At 51.3% G+C, this 22,569-nt stretch overlaps 1 protein-coding gene across 5 annotated transcripts in view; it reads right to left on the bottom strand.

Annotated features, from left to right (window-relative positions):
- The window catches only part of LOC120762460 (protein CEPU-1), a 342,700-nt gene that overhangs the window by 20,979 nt on the left and 299,152 nt on the right, over positions 1–22,569 (bottom strand). For all 5 annotated transcript variants that reach the window (XM_040084887.2, XM_040084890.2, XM_040084889.2 and 2 more), the window contains one exon: positions 7,138–7,263. In XM_040084887.2, the coding sequence (XP_039940821.1) occupies positions 7,138–7,263 (126 nt within the window). The remainder of the gene's footprint in view (positions 1–7,137; positions 7,264–22,569) is intronic.

Below are 22,569 nucleotides of genomic sequence, written 5' to 3'. Positions count from 1 at the left end.
TTTGTGGGTGCAGGCAGGGCTTCCTGGTTTTGCCCCCTATTAGGGCAGCAGGCAGCTACTTCCCCAGACTGAGATGAGGAGCAGATCCCCGTCTGCCTCTGGCAAACTGGGAAGGTGTGACACTGCAAAGGTGCATTTAGGGAATGTCTTGAAACCAAGAGGGTTTTTTTCCCCCCTTTTCTTAAGGGAAAGGCATTGCCTCATTTGTAGCTGGAAGGGGTCTTGTTATTTTTGTACCAAGATGCATATTTTAGAGGTAGCTATGCCAAATATGCAAAATCAGCTCCAAGAGTTCATTTCCACCGTGCAGGGAACCAAAAATACACATAAAGTACATAAGTACACACATAAAAGTACATAATCTCCGATTGCTCTGAAAGAGCAGGAGGAACTAAGGTGCATCAGGAAGGGAAATGCTAAAAGAAGCTCCCCACATGGCACGCTAACCAAGTTTTAGTCATTCCTTGGAGAAAGAACAACCTGGAGCCCATGACGTGATTCCACCAGATTCTGTCTCCTGTTGGGCCAGATCCCGCTGCCATGGGAGCTGATGGGGAAGCTGCTGGCACTCCACAGGCTAAATATTCCCCCTGATCCTTGTCAGGATCTTGCTGGTGGTCACGTATCCACACTCTTCTCTACCACCCATGGCAATGCCAGCTGCCTCCTTCACCACAACCACGCAAAAAAAGCCAGTGTCCATCCCAAAGTCCTGCTTCTCCGTGGCCACTTCACCCTATTTATCTCTCCTGTTTGTGTACCCTACCTGATACAAGCACAGCTGGACCACCGCTGACCCTTTGCCCGGCTGCTCTGTCTGGCACACCTTGATTAAACGAGTATCAAAAGTGGCGGCAGATTTACAGGTTAACAATGATTTAGTGGAGAGCACCACAGCCAAATTAATGCCGGCTATAATGTAGTTTACCTCATTAAACAATGCACACCAAGATCCTGTCTGTTGTAAAACAATTGGTCTCTGAAGCCTAGTGTTCATCTTCCAGGGTTGCTGGGAGATAATAAATGGGTAATATTCCGGCGATAATGGTAATGGAGTCACGGCTCAGAGCTAATATTATGGCAAAGCAGTAATTATTTCAACAGTAAACAAGGGGACGGTTGAGCTGCCGACAGGATTGGAGCCAGTTGAAATGCTCCAGTTAATGCAGTGGAGCCCAGGCCTGCAACTGCCTCTTGGAAGGAGGACAAGGTGCTTGGTCATTAAGTGGGTCACAGTTGAACCTCTGTTGGGTCACCCAGGCACCAAAAGACAGGAGGGACACACGCAATAAAGCGAGGTGGGACAGCACATACAGCATGGTGGCCGTCCAAACCCAACCCATCCAAACCCAGCTCATCCAAAGCCAACCCATCTAAACCCAACCCATCCAAACCCAGCTCATCCAAAGCCAACCCATCTAAACCCAACCCATCCAAACCCAGCTCATCCAAAGCCAACCCATCTAAACCCAACCCGTCCAAATCCTACCCATCCCATTCCAACACATCCAAACCCAACCCATCCAAACCCAGCTCATCCAAAGCCAACCCATCTAAACCCATCCTGTTCAAATCCTACCCATCCCATTCCAACCCATCCAAACCCAGCTCATCCAAAGCCAACCCATCCAAACCCAACCCATCCAAACCCAGCTCATCCAAAGCCAACACATCCAAACCCAACCCATCCAAACCCAGCTCATCCAAAGCCAATCCATCTAAACCCAACACATCCAAACCCAGCTCATCCAAAGCCAACCCATCCAAACCCAATCCACCCAAACCCAACCCATCCAAACTCAACCCATCCTAACCCAACCCATCCCAACCCAACCAGAGCTGGCAGCTCAGGCTGTGCTCCGTGCTCCATCACACAGCACGATCACGCGCTTCCCTTCTTTGATACTCACTCGTGTTTGGCTCAAAGCAAATCTCCGAAGCAGAAAAGAGGCAGAGCAGGGACACAAGACCCGGGATGAACACAGAAGGAGCCTTACACAAACCATCTGCTCCCTCTGAGAGGTATTTCCCTGCTAAAAGGGCCAGCAGAGGACACGGCTCTCTGGTCTTCTATTAATGAGGTGACGTGAGGCTGGGCTAATGGGAGCAATCTCACAGCGTGTGCTGCTGATCAGGGGAGGAACAAGGCGGCACAGAAGCAGGCAGCGATTTTCCCACCCAAGTGGATCCCCCTACTCCCTGTGCCACCCAGGTGGTCTCCAGATCCAATGTCCAACCTATAAACATCCTCTGCCTCCTTTCTAGGGAGAATGAAGATGGCAGGAAATGTGCTTAATGGACAAACCTCTGAGACAGGAGGATGTGTCCCTTTCCCAGGGACAAGAACCTCTTCAACCTGGATATTTTTTGCAGATGTTTGTCCTCTTGTTTTAAGCCCTGCTAAGAGCCAGGGAGAATCGATATATCCAAATATACCAGACTTCTCCCAGAGTCCCTTTGCTGGTTTGCTGCTGATGTATAGACAGATGATCTCATGAGACCTCTGCCACATCAGGCCACCGTGTCTCATCTATCTTAAGTGCGTATACGAGCTGTGATTACTGCTGCGTCTGAGTGCCTCACGTCTGGAATGTGTTTATCCTCCTGCAGTTCTGCGAGACAAGGGACTGCAATTGCACCTCTACCAGGGAGGCTGCGGGGGTTAAACGGGCTGATCATGGGGGATATCCTGGATGTGGCAACATCAGGATCATCCAAGCATCTTTCCAGTCTCTGCCCTGTAGCACTGAGGTGTCACCTGCCCCACAAATGACAGCCTGGCCTCAGCTCAGGACTCTGGTTCCGCATGGGGTCCAGCTTTCAGCACCCAGCTTAATCCTGAGATTAATGAGGGATTCCTGCCACAGAGACCTCTCAATCAGACCTCTTACAAGTAAATACACCATCGGCCAAACCATAATGTTTTCCTACCCTGGCAGCCACTGTCTTAAGCCTCACACCAGAATCCATCATACTACAGCAATAATCAGAAAGCAATTAGATAAAACCATGGCAGAAAAGTCCATCAAGGGTCATTAAGGATGACGACTTGGATGCAGCCTCTGGCTCAGGATGTCTGTGTGTGGCTGGATGAGCCAGTGGAGGGATCTGCATGCATGCACCCAGTTTTATACCCTTTCCTTGTGCCCCTGGCCCTGTCATGGCACAATAACTCCACTTGTGTGCCCACAGAGCTCTCCTCATGATTACTGCTCAGCTGTGCCTGCTCCTCCTGGGACAGAGGCTGCTGAGCCTTCATCCCTCCTGGAAGATCACTCACTCCAATTCCTTGGCACATTTCCCGAGCTTAATGCGAGGCATGACTAGTTTTGTGTCTGCAGCACAGATAAATATCCCCTGGATAGCTCAACGTGGTGCCACTCTCTCTGCCAGTGCCTTGGCGTCACCCTGAGCCCGGTGGCCCGGGATGCTGTGCATTTTCCCAGCCAAGAAACCCCAGCCTGCATCCGCCGAGAGATGAAAACTGGCCTGACAATATGACAATCGCCATGACAACATCAGTTACCCCCTAAAAATAAATAAAAATCCCAGTAACTATGGAAACACCTGAGTGACCAAAACCAGGCTATTAACTAGAAGACCTCGCCGCAGTTTACAGTGTCGGCACCGCGAGGCTGGGGACTGTAATCCCTCCAAAGCCTTGGAAACACGGGCGTGCTCAGCACCTAAGGGTGCAAAATGGATGTTTGTGGGCACACACAGCACTGCCTTTCAGACCCCTGAGTCCAAGTCTAGGCAACTTCCACCTCCTCTGGGCACATGCTGCTGCCTTCATGCCGGGTGTTACACCCAGGCCACTGTTATCTACATCATTCTCTCCCTCTTTGCCTCTTTTGCTCCCTCCCTTTGCCCTCAAGGTGCCTCTCACAATTGCCATCCCAAGGGTCTGGGCCCCACAGGGGAGACAAGAAGGGATGGAGCTGCCCCATCCCATGCCAGACCTTGGCATCTCACAGTAGTTTCAGAGACATGAGTTTTGAAGCCCCAGTGCCTGGCAGCTCTGCTGGTACTTGTGATGCCAGGACAGAGCCTCAAAGCTGTTAAGCCTCCTCTGCTGAGGGAGAAGAAGCTGTGACTCCAGCGGCTTCGCTTCTTTTTCCACCTCAGTCTGTTTAGCTGCATTAACAGGAGTTAATACAGCACTACTGGGAGAAGAAATAAAATAAGACAGAGAGAAGTGAGGCAGAAGGACAGAAGACAAGCTTTGTCACACCTTATCTGGACTGGCCACAGGCTCACAAAACAAGTCTCCAGAGCCAGCAGCCTGCTTTTGTTCATGCAGGAGGATGAACACAGGTAGGACCGAGGTCTGAGAACTGATGGAGGCACCAACAGGCCCAGCATGCCTGCATTTCACAAAATCAGCAGCAGAAAACTTTGTTGCTCAGGTTCACTGAGCTCTTGAGTTATACCATGAACACCGTCTCCTCATCCCAGCTGCAGGGACCCCTCCAGCCCTCAAACTGAACAGAGCTTCCAAAATGGGCTTAACAGCTCCTAGAACACGGCAACAGCTGCGGGCAGGAAAACTCAGCAGAGTTTAGCAGCCCAAGCCACTGAATGCAAATTCACTGGAGCAGAGACAGAACAGCCAAGCAGTCAGGGGAGCCTGGAGTGGCTGGCAAAGGGACTCGAGTGAGATCAGTCACCGGGGAGCCGGGCTGTTCTCAGTGTACTTCCTCTGACAGGCCTGCTCATGCACTCCCTGGTGAGCACACACTTTTATTTGCTCCATTTCCCACCAAGAGGTGCACTGTGCGCTCACAGGTGCCAAGGAAACCATAAAACCTGTGAAGTGCCTTTGCACAGAGCAGCACTCACCGCGGTCAGCACCGGGACCGGTCCTTCAGGCTCCCTGTGCCTGGCACACACAGCTCTGGCACAGCTCTGCTGAGAGCCACCGCCCCACCTCCTGTGTAAACCCTTAAATTATGCACCAGCAGTCTCTCAAACAATTCTCCCTCATCCCTTTTCTCCACCACTTCAAGCAAGGTGGAGGAAGATGGTGAGAAGGAGCGGGAGACTTCCCATGGGATGAGTGGCAGAACAACAACCTGCAGCAAGCTTTGGGTTTTGCTAGCCCCTGGTGCTCCGAATTAGAATGCGACCTACTAGGAAAAGGGATACCATCCTGGCATCTGCTATAACACCTCTAGGCACTTTCTCCGGCTCTTGTTTCAGTCCTCACGCTTCCCATCTTCATCTTTGCTGTGTGTGGTGAATGCAAAATGGAGAAGTAGAGGTTCCCCTTGGTGGCTTGGCAGACCTAGAAACAGTGGAGCTGCCCATGGAGATGGGAAACCATGGAAGTTGTCCTGGGCCACCTCTGGGCTCATCACCCTCCATCAGCAGGAGACCAGGCTCTGGTAAATCCCTGTGATCATTTGTTCCCTTTGAGTTTTGAAAGCAGAATACCTAATCATGGCCAAAATCAGGAAAGAGCTGCTGCTGCAAATTACACAGCGCCACAGGTAATTTCTGATTAGCTCACTCTTCCTCTCCTGGTGCATCCTCAGTTTCCATAGCAGCTAAGTCCTAAGTAAAATGGAAACATCTGGTTCAAGCGCATGTAAAGATTCCCTGGGGAAAAAAACCTGCTGGATGGCAGCAAACATAGAAAATAGCCCTCGTGAAAGACAGGGGCATCAGGAGCTGGGAGCCTGGTTAGGAGAGGATGGACGGTGTGTGGGAGAAGGCAGCAAGGGGCACATGTGGGAGACGAGGGCTCTGGGGAGCGGGAGGGGATGTAGGAAGGAGAGTGGGGCTGTGGGAAAACAAGATCCTTGAGAAAAACAGGTGCTGAGGAGGCTGAGCAAAACAAAAACATGTTGTCAGGGTAGACAAGGAGAAAAGTAGGAAGAGAAGGCTTCAAGGTGGGAGCACATGGAATGCCTCGACTATAAATGCTGCCTGATGGTGACACACAGTGACAGCAACTTTGATTCCATAGAGAGACGCTCAGGGATGGGGAGGAGAACACGGATCCATGCACAGACCCTGACCAAAGCCAGCAGCTCAGAAGCGAGGTTGCCTACAGTGGATAAGCCAGCAGGTGCTCTGGGGGAACTGTTTGTAGAGGCTCCTGACAAGGGAAGGGGCTGAGATGCTGCCGACTCAGCCTGAGCTGTGCAGAGTGATGGATCTGACCCAGCCCTTCGCTCCAGCACAGACAAACAGCAAAAAATCAATGGAGCTGCAGCGAGACACCGCAGCCCTCGTCAGGAGCTGTGCGGGGAGAGCGGCCACGGCGCCATCCGTCACTGCCGCCCCTGCATGGGCTCCTTCGGCTGCCGGACAGCCTGGCCGGGCATCCTCGAGGAGAGCTCGAGGCACTTGTCTGGAACAGCAGCCCACGCTGGTAAAACCTCAGGGGAAACACGGCTCTGAGGTGGAACTGAAGCGCTTAGACAGGATCAGAGGATGAGAGCCAGGCATTGCCGCTTGGCCGCACGGCTCATCCCACCCAGAGCCTCCGGATCTCACCCCTGCCTCACCCACGAGAACCTCGCGGCCGCCTGGGAGTGACAGGGCAGCAAAATGCAAAGCAAACGCCAAAAAGCAGCTGGGAAAGGGGGCTGGAATTATACAGTCCTGCACGCCTGGGAATTTGCTTCCCAGCAGTCACACCCACACAGTTCTGCTGAGGGTTTGCTTACCAATTAACAAGGCCACCAATTAATGCTTCATGTGTTTTCCTGCTCATTTGCACTATTTACAATCCTCCTTTGAAGCAACCTGTAAGAATTGCCTGAAAAACTTTCAAAACACGGCCAGACAAGCACATTCAATGTGCAGTGTGAGTGCCCATGCAGGAACTCCGTGATCCCTGTCTGTCCCTTCCCACAAAGAGTATTCCCTGATTCTATAAACCTCCAGGCACAACAGCCCCAACCTGGCACCTACAGCCAAACCACAGGACCAAAGCCATCAGCTCCTCTTCCAGACCACCAGGATGGATGTTCCTCCACCAAAGCCAACAAGCCCTGTGTTGAGTCACATCTTTTTGGCGCATTTCACCTTCTGCTGGCAACAGAATGAGCCACCAACCCTTCCCCAGCCACTCACAAAGAGCGCTGTGCCCTTCCCAAAATATTTCTGATAACATTCGGTTCTTACCTTTGGGTGAGATGTGTCTCCAGGTGATTGTTGGGTCTGGCCTGCCCGTGGCTATGCAGGTGAGGCTGACGTTGCCACCCTCGTTGATGGAGATGTCAGGAGAGATCTCGGTGATTTTTGGAGACACTGCAGTGATGCAAAGAGGAGAAGGAAAATGAAACTGGTTCCGCTTCAACTCAAATCTTAAACTGTGGGTAAAGGAGGCTGAATTTCCATCCTCCCTCTGCTTTGGCAATCTATGCAGTAGCCCATCAATCTCATCTGACTTGTCAGGAACAAACAGGGAAAAGAGGGGGCAGAGAAGACACAGCTGAAGTGCGAAGGAGCTGCAGCCAGAGGGGATTCAGTCATTTTAGCGAGGCTCGAGAAGCTCCTCCGTGCCGTGAGACAGTAACTTCCTCCTACCCCACGTCCAGCATCCCTTGCGTCCTCTTAGCCATGACAAACCCTTCCCAGCAGAGCTGCATCTTCCCGAGAAAACACCAATCACTCCCTCCAAACTGCTGCAGCTTTTCCTGCAGCTGTGCAGGCTCTCTGCCAGGCCCTTGTAAGCACAGGAGCACCAAGAGGAGCCGGGCACGGAGAGGGAGTCTGCTGAGGAGCCTCTAGGGTCGACCACTGTGCAAAGGAAGGTAAATTCTGTGGGGATGAAAGCCATGCCCCCGCATTGGCACTGCCAGGAGCACTCAGGAGAGAGTCAGATACAGGGGGTCCAGGCCCCAGGAGGGGACACAGGTACAGGATGGGGGTGATGAGGAGGGCCTGGAAGGGATGAGGAGCAAGCAGGGAGCACTCAGCTCCTGCTGCTGCGTGAGCAGGGGACACGATGTGGCTGCTGGGGAGGGCTGAGGTCTCAGGGGGATCTACATTGGGGGTGTATGAGGGAAAAACATCGGCTGCTGTTATCTTAGCCTGCACCTGCAGAATTTAATAAGGACCATCACCTTCCTGGGTTTATTTCCAGGCCTCCTCCGGAGCCTAGCAAGGACTGGCACCCTGCTGCAGCGCCATGCAGGACAGCCACAAACCACCTGCACCTCCCACCCTTGCTGGGAGAGCCCCACTCATCCCCCAGCTTGGGGCTGCAGCCCAACACCCCAATTCCTGCCTCAGAGCCCACTCCCAAACATCCCTTCCCTGCCTCTCCCCGCCTCCCACACCTTCCCGGGCTGCGCCAAGGCGGAATGACTGCAATGGCCTTGCACGCAATGCCTCTGCTGTGCAGGTAAGTAATTTATTGATCCGTAAAGCACTCCAAGACGCTCTGGAAGGGATTATGTCATGCCAGTGCCGTGCAATAAAATAAAAAATGATGGATTTTTTGTGAACATGATGGTGATTTAGGGTTTGTAGTTGGAAGTGTAGTTAAAGTACATTTTAAGTGGAAATCAAGGTGGGTAATGAATTATTCTCTGTTTTGAAGGGCTTCTGGGAGTTCATTTTTTTTGCTGCTCTGGGCACGACGGCTAATCTGCTAATCATGCACTGGAGAACAACTCTGGATCAGCTGCTCCCAAACAGAGGGGGCCGTGGGGCAGGACACTGGAGGGCACAAAGACAACGCCTAAAGAAATATTAATATGCTTCAGTGTCACTAAGGGGACAGCACATTCCTCGTGGGACCTCTCAGAGCTGGGAATGTTTTGCCCACGGCCAGGTCCATTGAGGAGATGCAATTAATTACAACGTCCTCATGATTGCCCCGCTGTGTTCCTGGTGAGGCTGAGACTGCCAGCCAGGAAATCCTTGTGTGCTCTAAAAAACGCAGAGCCTATGGTCTGGACAACAAAACTAGGCCAAGGGGGTATTACCATTGTCATTTTGGAGCGGTGGGAAGTGCCAAGTGGAGGCGCAGCGATCGCCCACCTTTGCCTGGGAAGCAGCAAGAGCTTCCAGATCTAAGTCCCAAGAAAAATAAAGCAATATCCATCATCTTTAATGCACTGTTTGCTGCATCACAGAGGAACCTTTCTGATGTTTTTAACTGCTGAATCCACATCGACCCAATTCAGCTTGTTTTGCAGAGGCTTTAAAATAAAAGAAAAAAAAAAAGTCAGACTTTACACTGCCACTCTGGGACTGCACAGACCCATTTGCACCCACCCAGGCGAGGGACAAAAATCAACTGACCAGGTTATAAAACATAATTAAAACAACTTAAACTTGGGTTTGATTGATAGAACAAAGGGGAATGCCTTTAACCTGAGCAGGGTTGATTTAGAACAGGTATGAGACGTTTTTTACAGTGAGTGTGGCGAGGCTCTGACAGGGTGCTCAGAGCAGCTGCGGCTGCCCCATCCCTGGAACTGCTCAAGGCCAGGCTGGACAGGACTTGGAGCAGCCTGGAATAGTGGAAGGTGTCCCTGCCATGGCAGGGGATGGAACTAGAGGGTCTTTAAGGTCCCTTTCAACTCAAACCTTTCCAAAATTCAGCAAAAAGCAGCTCAAGCCGCTCGTGCAGCAGGGAAAAATTTCACCATACTCTGGCAAGCTCAGGACACTTTGAGGGAGATGCAATTTACTGTGCCCCATCTGGAATGAGAGGAGGCAAGAACATCTGGGAAGCAAACCAGAGAAACGTCACTGAAGCTGTTAACTAAGTCTGGAATTGTCCATGCAGTGGTAGGATTTAACACAGTGGTTATTGTATGCTAATTAAATACTTGAATATTTAACTGCACAAACTATTCCAAATGCCTTTCTAGAGACACAACAGGTGTGTTGTAAGGCTTTTACCAGACTGGGGAGGGAAATATTAATAAATAAATGATCCAAGTATATATTTAATATTATTTAACAGTCACTGGCACTTCCATTCCCTCTGCATTAAAGGACTTTCACCAGCACTTGGCATTTCTGCAGCAGTGGGGCAGAGGAGACATTTCCTCAGCCGAAAGCAGGATGCAGATGGAGCTGTGCCCCTTTGGGAATGAATAAATAAATAAAGCTAAGTAAATGCAGGCTTCCCAGGCGGGAACCCTCTCCTTGCGGGCAGTCCTTTTGTGTTCAGCATCTCTCGTGCTCAGAAGTGATTAAACATGGCAGCGTTGGCCAAGCTGCTCCGGTGACACTGCACAGATTTCCCCGGAGGCAGGCTGGTGCTTTACTGATCCAACTCCCCCTTTCCTCCCCCTCCATCCTTGCCACGGTTTTGGGGAAGGTCTCTGGGTGCTCTCAGCCCCCCGTGGGTGCCCCAGTTTGCCCCGATGCGGTGCCCGCTCGCGCACAAGGAGTCCCCGGGACAGAAAGCAGCTTGCTTAAATATTTAACCAAAGCATATGGTGAGCTCCACGTTCGAGGGTGTTCAGGCAGGTGATAGATGTCTTTCTGGATCCAAGCATATGTGCTTGCCGACACACATCTATTCCCTGGCGCACAGATGCCCTCCTGCCACTGGCACAGACGATATCCCCGCTCTGCTTTCACCTCTAAACACCCGCTCCCGAGCCAGCACAGGTGCACAGCTCACAGATCTGTGCCCCACGGCAGTTCTGCACGCAGATCTTCGCATCCTGGCAATCTGCTGGGGCTCGCCCGGCGTTTCTGCCACCTCTCCCATGCGCCCGCTGCAGGACTGAGGTCTTCCCTGATTATTCCTCCATCCAGCTGCCTTTTACAGCTCATCCCAAACTGCATGAACATCAGCAGCTTTGCCTCCTTGCTTAGGACCTGCCACCTCCATTTCCATCTCCATCTCCATCCTCACCTCCCCACCCACCTTGCTGGCAGGTACTGCCTGCCTGGGCTGTCCTCTCTCTGACCCCGTGTCCCCACCTCTGTCTCCTGACACCCCAGCACCCCAAATTTCAGCCAGGCTGAGTGGAATGTGCATCTGGAACAACCTTTCCACCTCAGACTGGCGAGGGGACTTCAAATGAGCCTCACCAAGTTGCCTATTCCTTCTGCAAGGAACAATTGTTGTTTTTTTTTTTTGGTTTTTTTTGCACCAACCACCCCCTTTCTACTCACTTTTAGGAGCCAAGCAAATAGTGCAGAAATACACCTGTGACCTTTGCAGACTGGCAAACCCCTTCTGGTGCGGGAGTGGGACAGAGCAGGTGCTTGTCCCAGCCGAGGGGGTCTCAGCCCCTGGCACAGCCTGGGAGAGAATGGCTGTCCTGGTAAGCCCGGCCCTGCCTCCCCTTCATAAAACATGCAAACCTCCATCTTTCAGCATGAGCAACATCTGCTCCAGATCAAAGGAAACAACAAAGAACAACTATAAAAGTGTCTGGAAGAAAGAAAAAGGGGGAGAGTCAGACTTGCGTTCTGCAGGCGATCTGTGATGTGCACTGGCAGCTTCCTGAGCATCATCCTGACACTGCTCCTGCTTTTCCTAACAGCTTCTTACTGCTGTCACACTCAGACTTGCCTGTGTTTTACAGAGTTTGCTGCCACGGGTCCTGCCACTAGGATTTGGTGAGGGGGAATCCTGGGTGTCCTAACTCTGCTCTCAGCAATGCTGAGTCAAACCCAGCCCACCCTTGGCAACTGAGGGTCTGCCAGAGCCAGCCAGGGTCTGCCAAAAGGCAGGAACCCCAACATCCAGCTCCAGGGCTCCTCCAGATTGTAACCAGAGCACTTTGTAGCTGCCAGGTCAGAGAAGGTGCAGTGCTGGCTGCCACAGTGCCAGGCACCTCCACGGTGCCTCCTCCCTCTTTTGTGTTCCAAAGCTTTCTGCCTTTAGGGGGCAAATTGAGAGCCCTGTGCCTTCAATTACAGGTGTATTATAATGGGCTTTTAAATCAGTTTGTGCTGCTCTAACACAATTATAGTTAAGAGAAAAGCAGGGAGGTCTTCATCTTTCTGTCATATCATCCTTCCATCATAACATCCTCCCTTCATATCATCCTTCCATCATATCAGGAGCTGTTCTGAGCCTGTCCAAAGGTGTGAGGAAGGGAAAACGCAGCCTCAGAGCCTGCTCAGGCACAAAGGTTTGTACACAAACCCCTCGTGGGTGCCCATCCTGCTCCCCAGGGCTGCCTCGGCCCTGGGTTGGCACCACCACCCCCCTTCCTGGGCTCTGCACAGCTTTCCCGAGGGATTGATCCCCCTTTTCACAACCCTGGCAGCAGCCAAAGCCATGAAGAAAGAAGGCTGGAAACAAAGAGGACATACATAACGACCTTAATAAGCAATTAATAAATAACTAATGACAATTGCTCGTTCTAAAGCGGGGCGTAATGAGATGTGTCGTACGGCGCCGAAATGCGTCTAAATGATTTCCCAAACAGGTAACGGCTCCTGTTGCAGGGAAGCTTGGAGGACACGAGATTTTTTACGCCCGTCTCTGCAGCAGGTTATACAGCACAGCACCATAATAACTCAGAGGAGGAGGGGGAAACAAGACGTTCCCAATCATTCATTAGTAAAGTATTTGTGAACGCGGGTATAATTCACCGCGTAAACAGCAGGGATTCTGCAGACAAACTTTATAGCTAAGTGCCAAAAGGGAGCCCAATCTGATTCCACTTACGACAGCATAAATCAGCACTACTACCGCAGTCAGCAAGGGATACACCACAATAAACATGGCACAATAGGAGGGCCGGGGCTCAAGAACAAGGATTTTTTTTTTTTTTTTTTTTTTTTTTTTTCCCTGATTCCTGCATGGGTCCAGGTCACAAGGATCAAGAGCAGCTCCCCAAGGAGTCAGGGTGCTGCCTCTCAAGGTTCACTCCCTGGCTTTCAATACTCTGAAGGGATCTGCATCATTTTTCCTCAGAAAGAAATGAAGAAAACACCTGACACCAAGCCCCACACCTGTGGGGAATCAAACCAGAGTTTCTTTGCATGGCTATTAATAAGCAGCTTTAAGAGGAGGCAGAATGCCCCCCTCAGGTTTGGGAGAGTTCTGTGTTCGTGTTACAATGCCTGAAGGAAGATGTGGCACTGCCCTGGACTTCATTGACTCCTTTAAAATGAGTCTAATGATGCTGAGTGAAAAGAGAACAAGAAGAAAGGTATAAAAGCAAAGTTTTTTCCATTATTATCCATGAAGAAATGCAGCCAAACAAGGAGTGTTTGGCAGTTCAGCTCCCTGTCTAGACAGATCTCATTTTCAACTCCACACACGCTGCACGGATCTAGTTTCCAGTTTTTGCACCCTGAGCCACCTGGGATTCCCCCTGCAAGCCAAGCAACGCCTCATGAAAGGCAGAAAATTGAAGGATCTCGAATCCTTAAGACACCTGCATCATTTTTCTAGCATTATTGACACCTCTCCTCAAGGCACGACAGCCTCTCTCACAACTGCCTCCACGGTGACCATCAAAGTGACAGTGACTCTGTTACATCCTGCTCAGGGGACGCAGGGTCCCCAGCTCCTCTCATTCCACTGGGTTCCACTGAAGTCTCCATCAGACCCTTGGGAAAATCCCTGTGCGGGGACGAGCCAGAGCGTGCCGACAGCACCCCAGAAAGTTTGAACACGACTTGTGGTTAATACAAAGCTTGTCAAACCCGTCACCTCCAAATGCTGGATGTCTTTATTAGATTCCTTTATCTCCCCCCGAGATCGGAGGGACACGACGAGATGATTCTCGGCGGAGATGTCATCATCCAGAAACTAATTAAAGGCTGCGCGGGAAGTCGGGCCACGCACACTCTGGAGAACAAAACGCATTAGCAACCCGAGCCAGGGAAAATATTACAAGTGAACTTCAGATCAGAAAGGGCGAGCGAGGGATTTCACAGCAGCTTGCCTCTCCCCATCTTTCCTCACACTCATCCCTACACTCCCTCGTCCTTGATAGGTGACCCCACACTGGGGCTGCTTTGGACCAGCCTGGGACCTGCGGGATGCAGCCCAACGGGATCCTTTCCTCCACCCTGGGAGAAGATCGTGATTTGTGGAATTTCCTTTACTTTTAATGATAGAAAAGCCTCCTTTCTGCAAGTCAGTAAGTGCAGAGGAGGATGGATGGATACTGGCTCTGCCAGAGCGCTCCTGGCAAAACCCTCGGACTTCTTGGGTCTCATCTCTCCATCAGCATAATGACAAGAATTTCTCATCCTTGCAGGCTCATTAGAAAGATAACTATGTATGAAATTAGGAGACACCCAGAGCCTATGGCCCCAGGAACTGGATGTGGGGGCATTTCTCCATGGGGATGGATGCACAGATCTAGTTCAGGACATGTCTCAGGACGTAGCCCTTCCCAGTCAACCTGGAGTCTCCCATTCCAATGGACAGCAAATATCCAAGACATTGGTCATCTGATCCATCAACCCATGCTGTCCTGCTAAATTCTGCACAAACCCCCCGCTCCCCTCCCCACAACCAGCCCGAGTGGCTGTGCCCCACCCTCCTGCTCCCTACTCTGCTCCTGGAGAGCAGGGGGGCTCTCCCTGTCCCCTCCAGCTCTCGGTGCATGCAGAGTGGCCATCACGCCAAGGGCTGAGCTTGCCAAACTGCCACTGTGCCACTTTACTCCTCAAAAGGGACCTGACAGGAACAAAGGAGCTCAAACATATTTTCCACAGATAAATCAGATGCTCTAATGCAGCCTGCATCTCCAATGAATATAGGGCAGGTGTCTCTGAAGTGAAGTATTAGTTAAAATGATGCTCTTTAAATTACATTTCGGCTATTTCAGGCAGACAGGTTGTGTGTGGGTTGGGCTGGGTTTTTTTATGATCTATCTAGAGGCTTAAAAAGACACAGAGAGAAATAAATCTCCCTTCCATTAAAAACACACTATGCTCTTGCATATTTGTTCTTATCTCGGCGCTCTCGCTCCCGTGCTCCCTCTCCCTGGGCTGGAGCACAAAGTAAGTGTTTGTGATTACACTTCCACGCTGACACTCAGCTAATTCGAGGAGCTGCCAGCCCGTGCCCAGGCAGAGCACGGCTCGCCCGCCCTCGCAGGAGGACGAGCTGTGCTTCCCCAAATGCCTCGCTGGACCCGGTGCCTTTACTTCAAAAACCTTTGAGACTGGTGGTGTTAACGTGGAAACATGCAAAAGCCCCAAGTTCTGATTGAGTTTGTTTGGATCTTCTGAGTCTATCCATGCCCTTTTTGCCTCATTTATCTATTTACATCCCTCCATTGACAGCTCCTTTCCTCCCATCCTTCCTGAGCTCCAGCTCTTCCAGGTGCCTCTTGTGTTCCAGAAAGGGCTTTTACTTCTGCATGGGCTTCTTCCCATCTCTGCCTTTGACTCCAGTTGAAAATTATGGACCAGGCAGGGAGCACAGCCCTGTTATTGCCTGATTAGGTGGTCCGGAGGCTGCTACGTATGCCCAGACTCTGTTTGTCTGGGAGAACAGAGTGGGAGAACAAAGCCTGTGAAGTGGGAGATCAAAGCTCGGTAAGTGGGAGGTCAGCAAGGTCCAGCAGTTCAAAATGAACCACAGGTGAGGTGATCCATGCCTCCATGTGCTGCCACTCCTCCTGTCCCCATGGGAACACATTTCAGTGACTCCAACAGAGTCACTTCAACAGAGGCAGCTCTACCTTCCCAAAGATGCCCTGACCCATTCCTTACTCCTCTTAGCCATTTCTTTACATCACTGCTTTTTCAGGCACTCCTTCTTGGGCTCCAAGAGTCCTCCAGCCTTCCTCACCCCTCCCATGGAATATTTTTGGTCCCTCACCCTATCCCAAGGCACATTTTCAGGCCAACTCACAGCTGCCCCATGCCCAGGGGACCAACACAAAGCTTCACCAAAGGTGCCAGGAACAAGCAGGAGAGCAAAACCCAGTGATCCAGAGCCTGTGGGATGATGCTCACTGTCCTTCCCAAGCCTTGAAATGTGGTTTATCCCTATCGCCAAAACACCCTAGGAGATAAGGGAGTGTTTTATTTCCCACTTCACGGATGGAGAAATGAGACCCAAAGATCAAATGGGCCAGAAGTCCCTGTTCGGATCAACGCTCCGCAGCACCTGCCCCTCAGGCTCCGTGGAGCTTGGAAAACCACGTTAAAAAGGCAGAGGGAGAGTGAGGGTGGCTGCCAGGGCAGGTGTTCCCATCGGGCCGCACGGAATGAGAGCTCCGCGGTTAAGAATCAGTCATCAGGCCTCCGAGACACAGCCGTGTATCCCTGTACGCAGAGGGGCAATCAAAATTCCAATCCCCAATTTCAACCCAACTGAGCAACGTTTGAGAGAGCTAAAAGCAGAGGAAAAGGAGGGAGCGACGGTCCCACAAGGGAAGGATATCGATGCGCCGGGAGAACGCGGGGGCTGTTCTCCTTTCCCATTAGGACTACTCCTTCATTTCCTGTTTCTCCCAAACAAAGCCCTCGAGCCTTCTTCTCGGCCTCACTTGTGCCTCTGAGAATGCCAGAAAAGCCACAGGGAATTATCCCCACCAGAGCATCCTTAATTTCCCTATTTGTCTTCCTAATGCCCAGCCTCATCACCAAAACCATCTATTCCCCATGTGCTCCTACTTTACATGGAAGGACTATTTTTACCCCATTCTTCTTATCCCTCTTTTTCCTCCTATTTAATAATTTGAAGGCTTTTTATCCACATTTTCCTCTCCTTTCTCTCCTCTTTCCTTTTCATTTTTAATACCTGTGGTTCTCCGATTCAAAATCATTACTGTTTTTAACTTGACTCGAGCCTCTTAATTAAGTTACTTTCCATTATTTTTTATCTAGTCCATTTGTCTACATCCCCCGCACCCTCCCTAATTCTCCCTTTCCTCCCCAAGGCAGGCTGGGTATGAAATCTTACATTTCCATTTGGCTAACAATCACTTTGAATTTTTAAATGCTATTAAATTGGATCACACCAGTCACCGGACTGGAGTTGTCGAGCTGTGATATTTACTCGCGCCAGTCAAAGGGAAATGAAATTGTGGCGGCGCGGGGGGGAGGCGATGGGGGAGCCCAGATTTATTCTGCCCGCAAACAGGCACAATCCCCTCGGATTTCTGAGCGAGTTCAAAGGAAACTCTTAACGCTCAGCCATGAATGTATTGTAATGTCTTTAATAAATCAATTACTTGTTGGCAGGGAAGTGTCACTGCATCTCCAATCCTTGTAATCACCTCAGCCTTGCTGTGTTTTAAGTGCGGAAAGCCCGCGGAGGCAAACGGGGAGCCAGGAGCGTCATGGGCGTTGAGGGCAAAGCACAGAAAGCACCACTTTGTGTTGCCAGGAAAGGCCAAAACGTGCAGGAAGGATTTGCACCATGTAAAAACACACAGACACACACCGAGTGACCCGCAGTTCCAGGGAAAGGACCCCACGGTGCTGCAGGGACCCTGCCAGCACTGCACGGCGCTTGGCCTTCCCCGGGCACCTCCTGGGATGCAGAAGCTTGGAAGGAATGACCGCAGCAGGTGCACTGGGAAAGGTGGTGTGGTAATAAATGCTTATCCCAGGAAATCGGCCTGTGGCGATGGGAGCAGCTCCTGCTCCTTCCTGCCCAGTGTACATGGCAAAGCAGCATTTTCCCACTGCCCCAAGAGCCAGACAACCTTCTGCTGCACTAATTCAGACCCCGAGTTTTGTGCTTCAGGAGGGTGCCATATTTCAATTTTACTAAAAGAGGCCTTTCCCACTCGAAAATTTGCTAAAGGGAGCGGGATTTGATTACAAAGCAGCTCTGGCCAAATCCAACCCCTCCTCCTCTCTCTGTGCCGACAACATCCTCCCCTCCACAACAACAATCATCTGAGCACAAACAGACAACAGAGCTTTTCAGAAAGTAATGAACTCCGGTTGGAGCCAAGGCAGGAAGGGTTTAATGTTCAGCGCAGAAAGCTTGGCGAGGCCATCAATTATATAGCCCTGCTGCTGAAGGAGCAAAAAAAAAAAAAAAAAAAAAAAAAAAAAAAAAAAAAAAAAGAGAATATTTCAGACAGACTCGGCCAAAAAAAGAAAAGATAGGGAAGGAAATCACTGTGAGAGAGATTTAATTTCACAAGCAGAGAGAAGTGTTTGCAAAAGAGGAGGAGGATCAAAGGCTGAAGCTCTCGGGCTGGCTGCGAGGAGGAGGGATTACAAGGAGGGCAGACCATGGAAGAGACATCTCTGTTGATGCCTTGTGTCAGTGCTGGGCCAGGCAAGGAGAGCCCCGGGCACAAACTGGGGAGTCTGTTGGCTGTGGGGACACAGTGGGCAGGAGACCTGGGCAGAGAGGAGGGTGGATTGAGCCCTGTTCACAGGACAGCACGGGCTCTGTGGCCTCTCCTGCCTCATCCCAAATCCTACCCAGGAAATCGTACAAGATGCTACCAAAAAGGAGAGTTGAAATCTTTTGAGCATCTCTACTACTGGGACCAGTAACCCAGAAATGAAAAATCACAGAATCCCAGAATTGTTTGGGTTGAAAAGGACCTAAAAGACCATCCAATTCCAACCCCTGCCATGGCAGGGACACCTTCCACTGTCCCAAGGTGCTCCAAGCCCGGTCCCGCCTGGCCTTGGGCACTGCCAGGGATCCAGGGGCAGCCACAGCTGCTCTGGGCACCCTGTGCCAGAGCCTGCCCACCCTCACAGGGAAGAAATTCTTTCCGTTTGAGGGTATGGATCCACCTAAAACAAGACCTCCCCATCCTGTCCTTTGCACCCAGTGGGGCTGTGTTGATCCCTTCTAGGGATCCAGTCATGGACTAAGGAACAAATTCACCTCCTTTCTGAGGGACAGGACAAAGGGGTTTCACTGCTGTCTCACAGCAGGCACAGAAAACCCAAACCAGAAATATTTCAAGACCAAATTTCAATATCTTGTTTAAAGAATCACATTTCCACACCTTTTACAAAGATCCTTGCCTTTTTGTTTCCCGTTTCCCACTTCTTGTCTTTCTAGATCTCTTTCTTCTCCACTGCACCACCACAACAGAAAGGAAAACAAAATCACAACTCTCCCCATGTTTCAATGCAGCTCTTTCTTCCCAGCTTCCCCCTCTCCTTCATAACCCAAGCAAGAACAGTGTGAAAAACCCCACATTTTTCACCCAGTTTCCCCCTTTATTCTCCCAGTGACTTCCCGCCAGCCTGTCCTCAAGCCTGGGGATATTTGCTGGAGGTTCTCTGGCCCTCGGAGGCAGCAGGACCGGGCAGATTTTCGGCAGCTGTTCCCTTGGCCTCTCCTTTATCTCCAGCATTGTGCTCACATCTGCTTCCCCCTCTGCCTCTTTCCCTGCTGCTGGAGTCTGCTTTTAAATCACTGCTCAGCACAGCAGCTGCCAGGCGCAGGTTCCATGCCCCGTTTGGATGGGGGATCCAAAAGCCGTTTGCAAACCTCCCTCTGCCTTTTTTCTTCTCTAATTTTCTTAATTTTTTTTAATTTTTTTTTAAATCCTCCTGAACCTGCTGGTGCTGCCACACTGCTTTCCCCTCCTCCCTTTTGGCTGTGGAGCTCTCTTGGCTCTAGAAGCATGTTCAGACACCTGGTTGCTGGCAGCACGGGGTTTGGCAGCAGCTGGCAGCGTGCAGCTCTCCGATAGGGAACGGAAGGAGAGCAGGGATCACGGTGGGGGTCACAGCTACCCACTGTGGCTATCAAGGATGTGCTGGTGGCCACTTGCACCGCTCCTGGCTTCTTGGTGGCTTTCTACTGCCCGCATTCCTCTGGCTTTGCCTGCAGCTTTGGCCAAGGCCATTTCTGGTTCTGCTGAGGATTTGTAAGGTAAAAAAAGCACAGATTCGTTCAGCACCACTCAGGAGGTGGGAACGCATTTAGGACAAGGCATTGCCATCTGTGCTCCCTTCCTCGGCAGAGTCCTGCTCCCAAGCAGGGCAATTTTGGCAGAGCAAAGCAGCAAACCCTAGGGAGAAGAGCCAGGCACGTGGAGGGCTGGATGCCTCACTGCCACCCTGCCCACGCAGTGGCTCCAGGCTAAATTCCCATTCCAGATTGCAATCTCTCTGTGCTACCAAAAAAAGAGAGGGCTATATCCTTCCGGCAGTAATGCACAAAATTCTCTGAAAAAGCTTGGCTGATTCCTCCCCAACCTCCTCTCACTCGAGGTCTGTGCAGGATTGCAGGCCAGGATCCCCATGGATGCCACCTTCATAGCAAAGACTACACCAAACAGACAAAAATCCCTTGGGAAGAGCCCTTTGCTTCATCCTCTGACTGCCGAAGACTCTGCAACAGGTTTTTGCTTCTGGACTCGCCTCTGGAGAGACTGGCCAGAAAAATCAGTTCTAAAGGCCAAAAAGAAGAGCCAGATTAAAGTATCAACTCTGAATTTATGCTCAGGACTTAAGGTTTAATAATGCAACAGAAAATCAATATTTAATAAAGCAAATGATGGAGAAAAACAGTGAATGGGAGATGAGCTGCTGCTCGTGTTTTCAAACACGTAACCCCCGGAGGAGCAGGGTTGGCAGGATGGATGTGGAACCAGATTGCCACAAAGAGCTGGCACGCAGGACGCCCCAGGTCCCAGTGATTCCAGCTCCGGTGTCAAGGGGAGCTCACGGGTCTTTTATTAAAGGACAAACAAGGAATTACTGTGGTGGTCAGAATCCAAATGCTCACGGAGAGAGATCAAACGCTGAGGCACGAGGGGAGGCGAGCAGCTGCTGCACTGAGCAGGCCCAGATTGGGGCTGGGCTGGAGGAACGCAGTGGGGAAGCAACCCCCCCAGATTCAGGTACCAAAGAGCTGTCTGGGGATGGAGATCTGAGAAGCTGGGAGGCAGAGCAAGGGCTCAAAGCAGAGGGAAAATTCCTGCCTGCTGAGCAGGAGGAGGTGATGTGGGTAGTTCAGGTGGGCAATTGGGGCACTAAGCAGGGCTGGCAGGTGTGGCGGCACAGCAAATGAGCACGGCAAGCACAAATCCTGGGCACGGCAGGAGCACATCCCTGGGAATGGCAAACCTGCACCCCTGGGCACAAACCACACATCCCTGGGCAAAGCAAACCCACATCCCCGAGCATGGCAGCACTGCACCTCTGGGCGTGACAAGTGTACATCTCTGAGCACAGCAAGCAGACATCCGTGGGGAAAACAAGAGTGCATCCCTGACCGTGGCAAACCTGCATCCCTGGGCACAACAAACCTGCATCTCTTGGCACAAAGTGCACATCCCAGAGCTCATACCTGGGCAAAACAATCATGAATCACTAGACATAGGAAGAGTGCACCCCTGGGCATGACAAGCATAAATCCCTGGGCATATCCCTCGGCCAAAAGCACACGTCCCTGGGCAAGGCAAGTGTGCATCCCCACGAGCGCTGGGCCTGGGCAGGATGAGGGAAGCTCTTTGATGCTCGAGACAGATCAGCAGCTCTGCCTCCCTCCCCTGGAGGCTGGAGAAAACTGCAGCGAGCCCCTGCACGGCACAGAGATGTCACCTGAACTTTGTCCCCCCTCCCCGCTGCCTTTCCAGCCCTGATACAACGCTGCCAGGCAGGAAAGGAGGAATTTTGCCCATACCCATGCCAACGATGGCACCTGCTTCTCGAGGTACGTGGCTTAGGGTGCACAAAGGTTCGTGCCCCACCTCACAAAGTCTGGGGACTCTGGATAAATCCTCTAAGCAAAGGAGACTCTCACTTGCGCAGGAATCAGTGCCCTTGGATGAAACCCCTCCTCTGGCACGCTGCGTCTGCTGGGTTGTCTGCCTGGCCCTGCAGCACGGCAGTAATTTGTAGCTTGTGCCGGGATCCTTCACATTGAAAGATGACATATAAATATAAAACGTTATCACTCCATAACAGCCACATGCTATAAAACGCCAGCCAGAAGGATCTGGAACTAGATGGAGGCAGTGCTTTAAATCCTTCCCTGCAGAGTTACTGCCACTAAAACAACAGACCTGCTCCAAAGAGCCCCAGCAACGGAGGGAGAAGAGGACAGACCCCGATAAAAACACCACAATTGAGGAATTAGATGAATAAGTGATGGGATTACAGCATGACCTCCCCATGCTGACAGCCCCAGGGTAGCGGCAGCACCGGCGCACCGGATGACGTCTCCTCCCATTCATCCCCTGCTGTGATTTTGCTCCTGTAGTAACAACAAAGCGCCGGTACCGATGTTACACTACAGCGGGCTGACTCCGCTCCCGCGGTTACGATAACAATGCTGTTACTGTAGTAACATTACGGAGCCGAGGTCTCACTGTTCTACCCTTAATTTTATTGTCGTAAGATTAAATTGCAATAATGTTATTGAGCTGCCATTAGTGTTGCCATGGCAACAATAACATTAAGGTAGCGATATCGCATTACAGTGGTCCAACCGTTCCACCACAAATATTTTAATGTAGTAAAACAAAAGAGATTACTGCAGTAACATTAAACTGCAGTGACCTCATTAAACCCCCACCGGCTTTATCGCACGACGCTCCTCGGGAAACCGCAGGCGGCAGCGGGAGATGCCCGACGCACATCCTGGGTGCTCTCCCTTTGGCTGGTAAATCCATGAGGAAGGAAAGGGGACTTGCTGCACATCTGGAGAGCCACACGCAGCTCCAGTCCTCCCTGCCTGCAGAGCTGCCGGCACCGCTGGCC

This window comes from Hirundo rustica, chromosome 23 (genome assembly GCF_015227805.2).
Source record: "Hirundo rustica isolate bHirRus1 chromosome 23, bHirRus1.pri.v3, whole genome shotgun sequence".
Lineage (NCBI taxonomy): Eukaryota > Metazoa > Chordata > Aves > Passeriformes > Hirundinidae > Hirundo > Hirundo rustica.
This window is presented reverse-complemented; position numbering and strand designations above follow the sequence as displayed.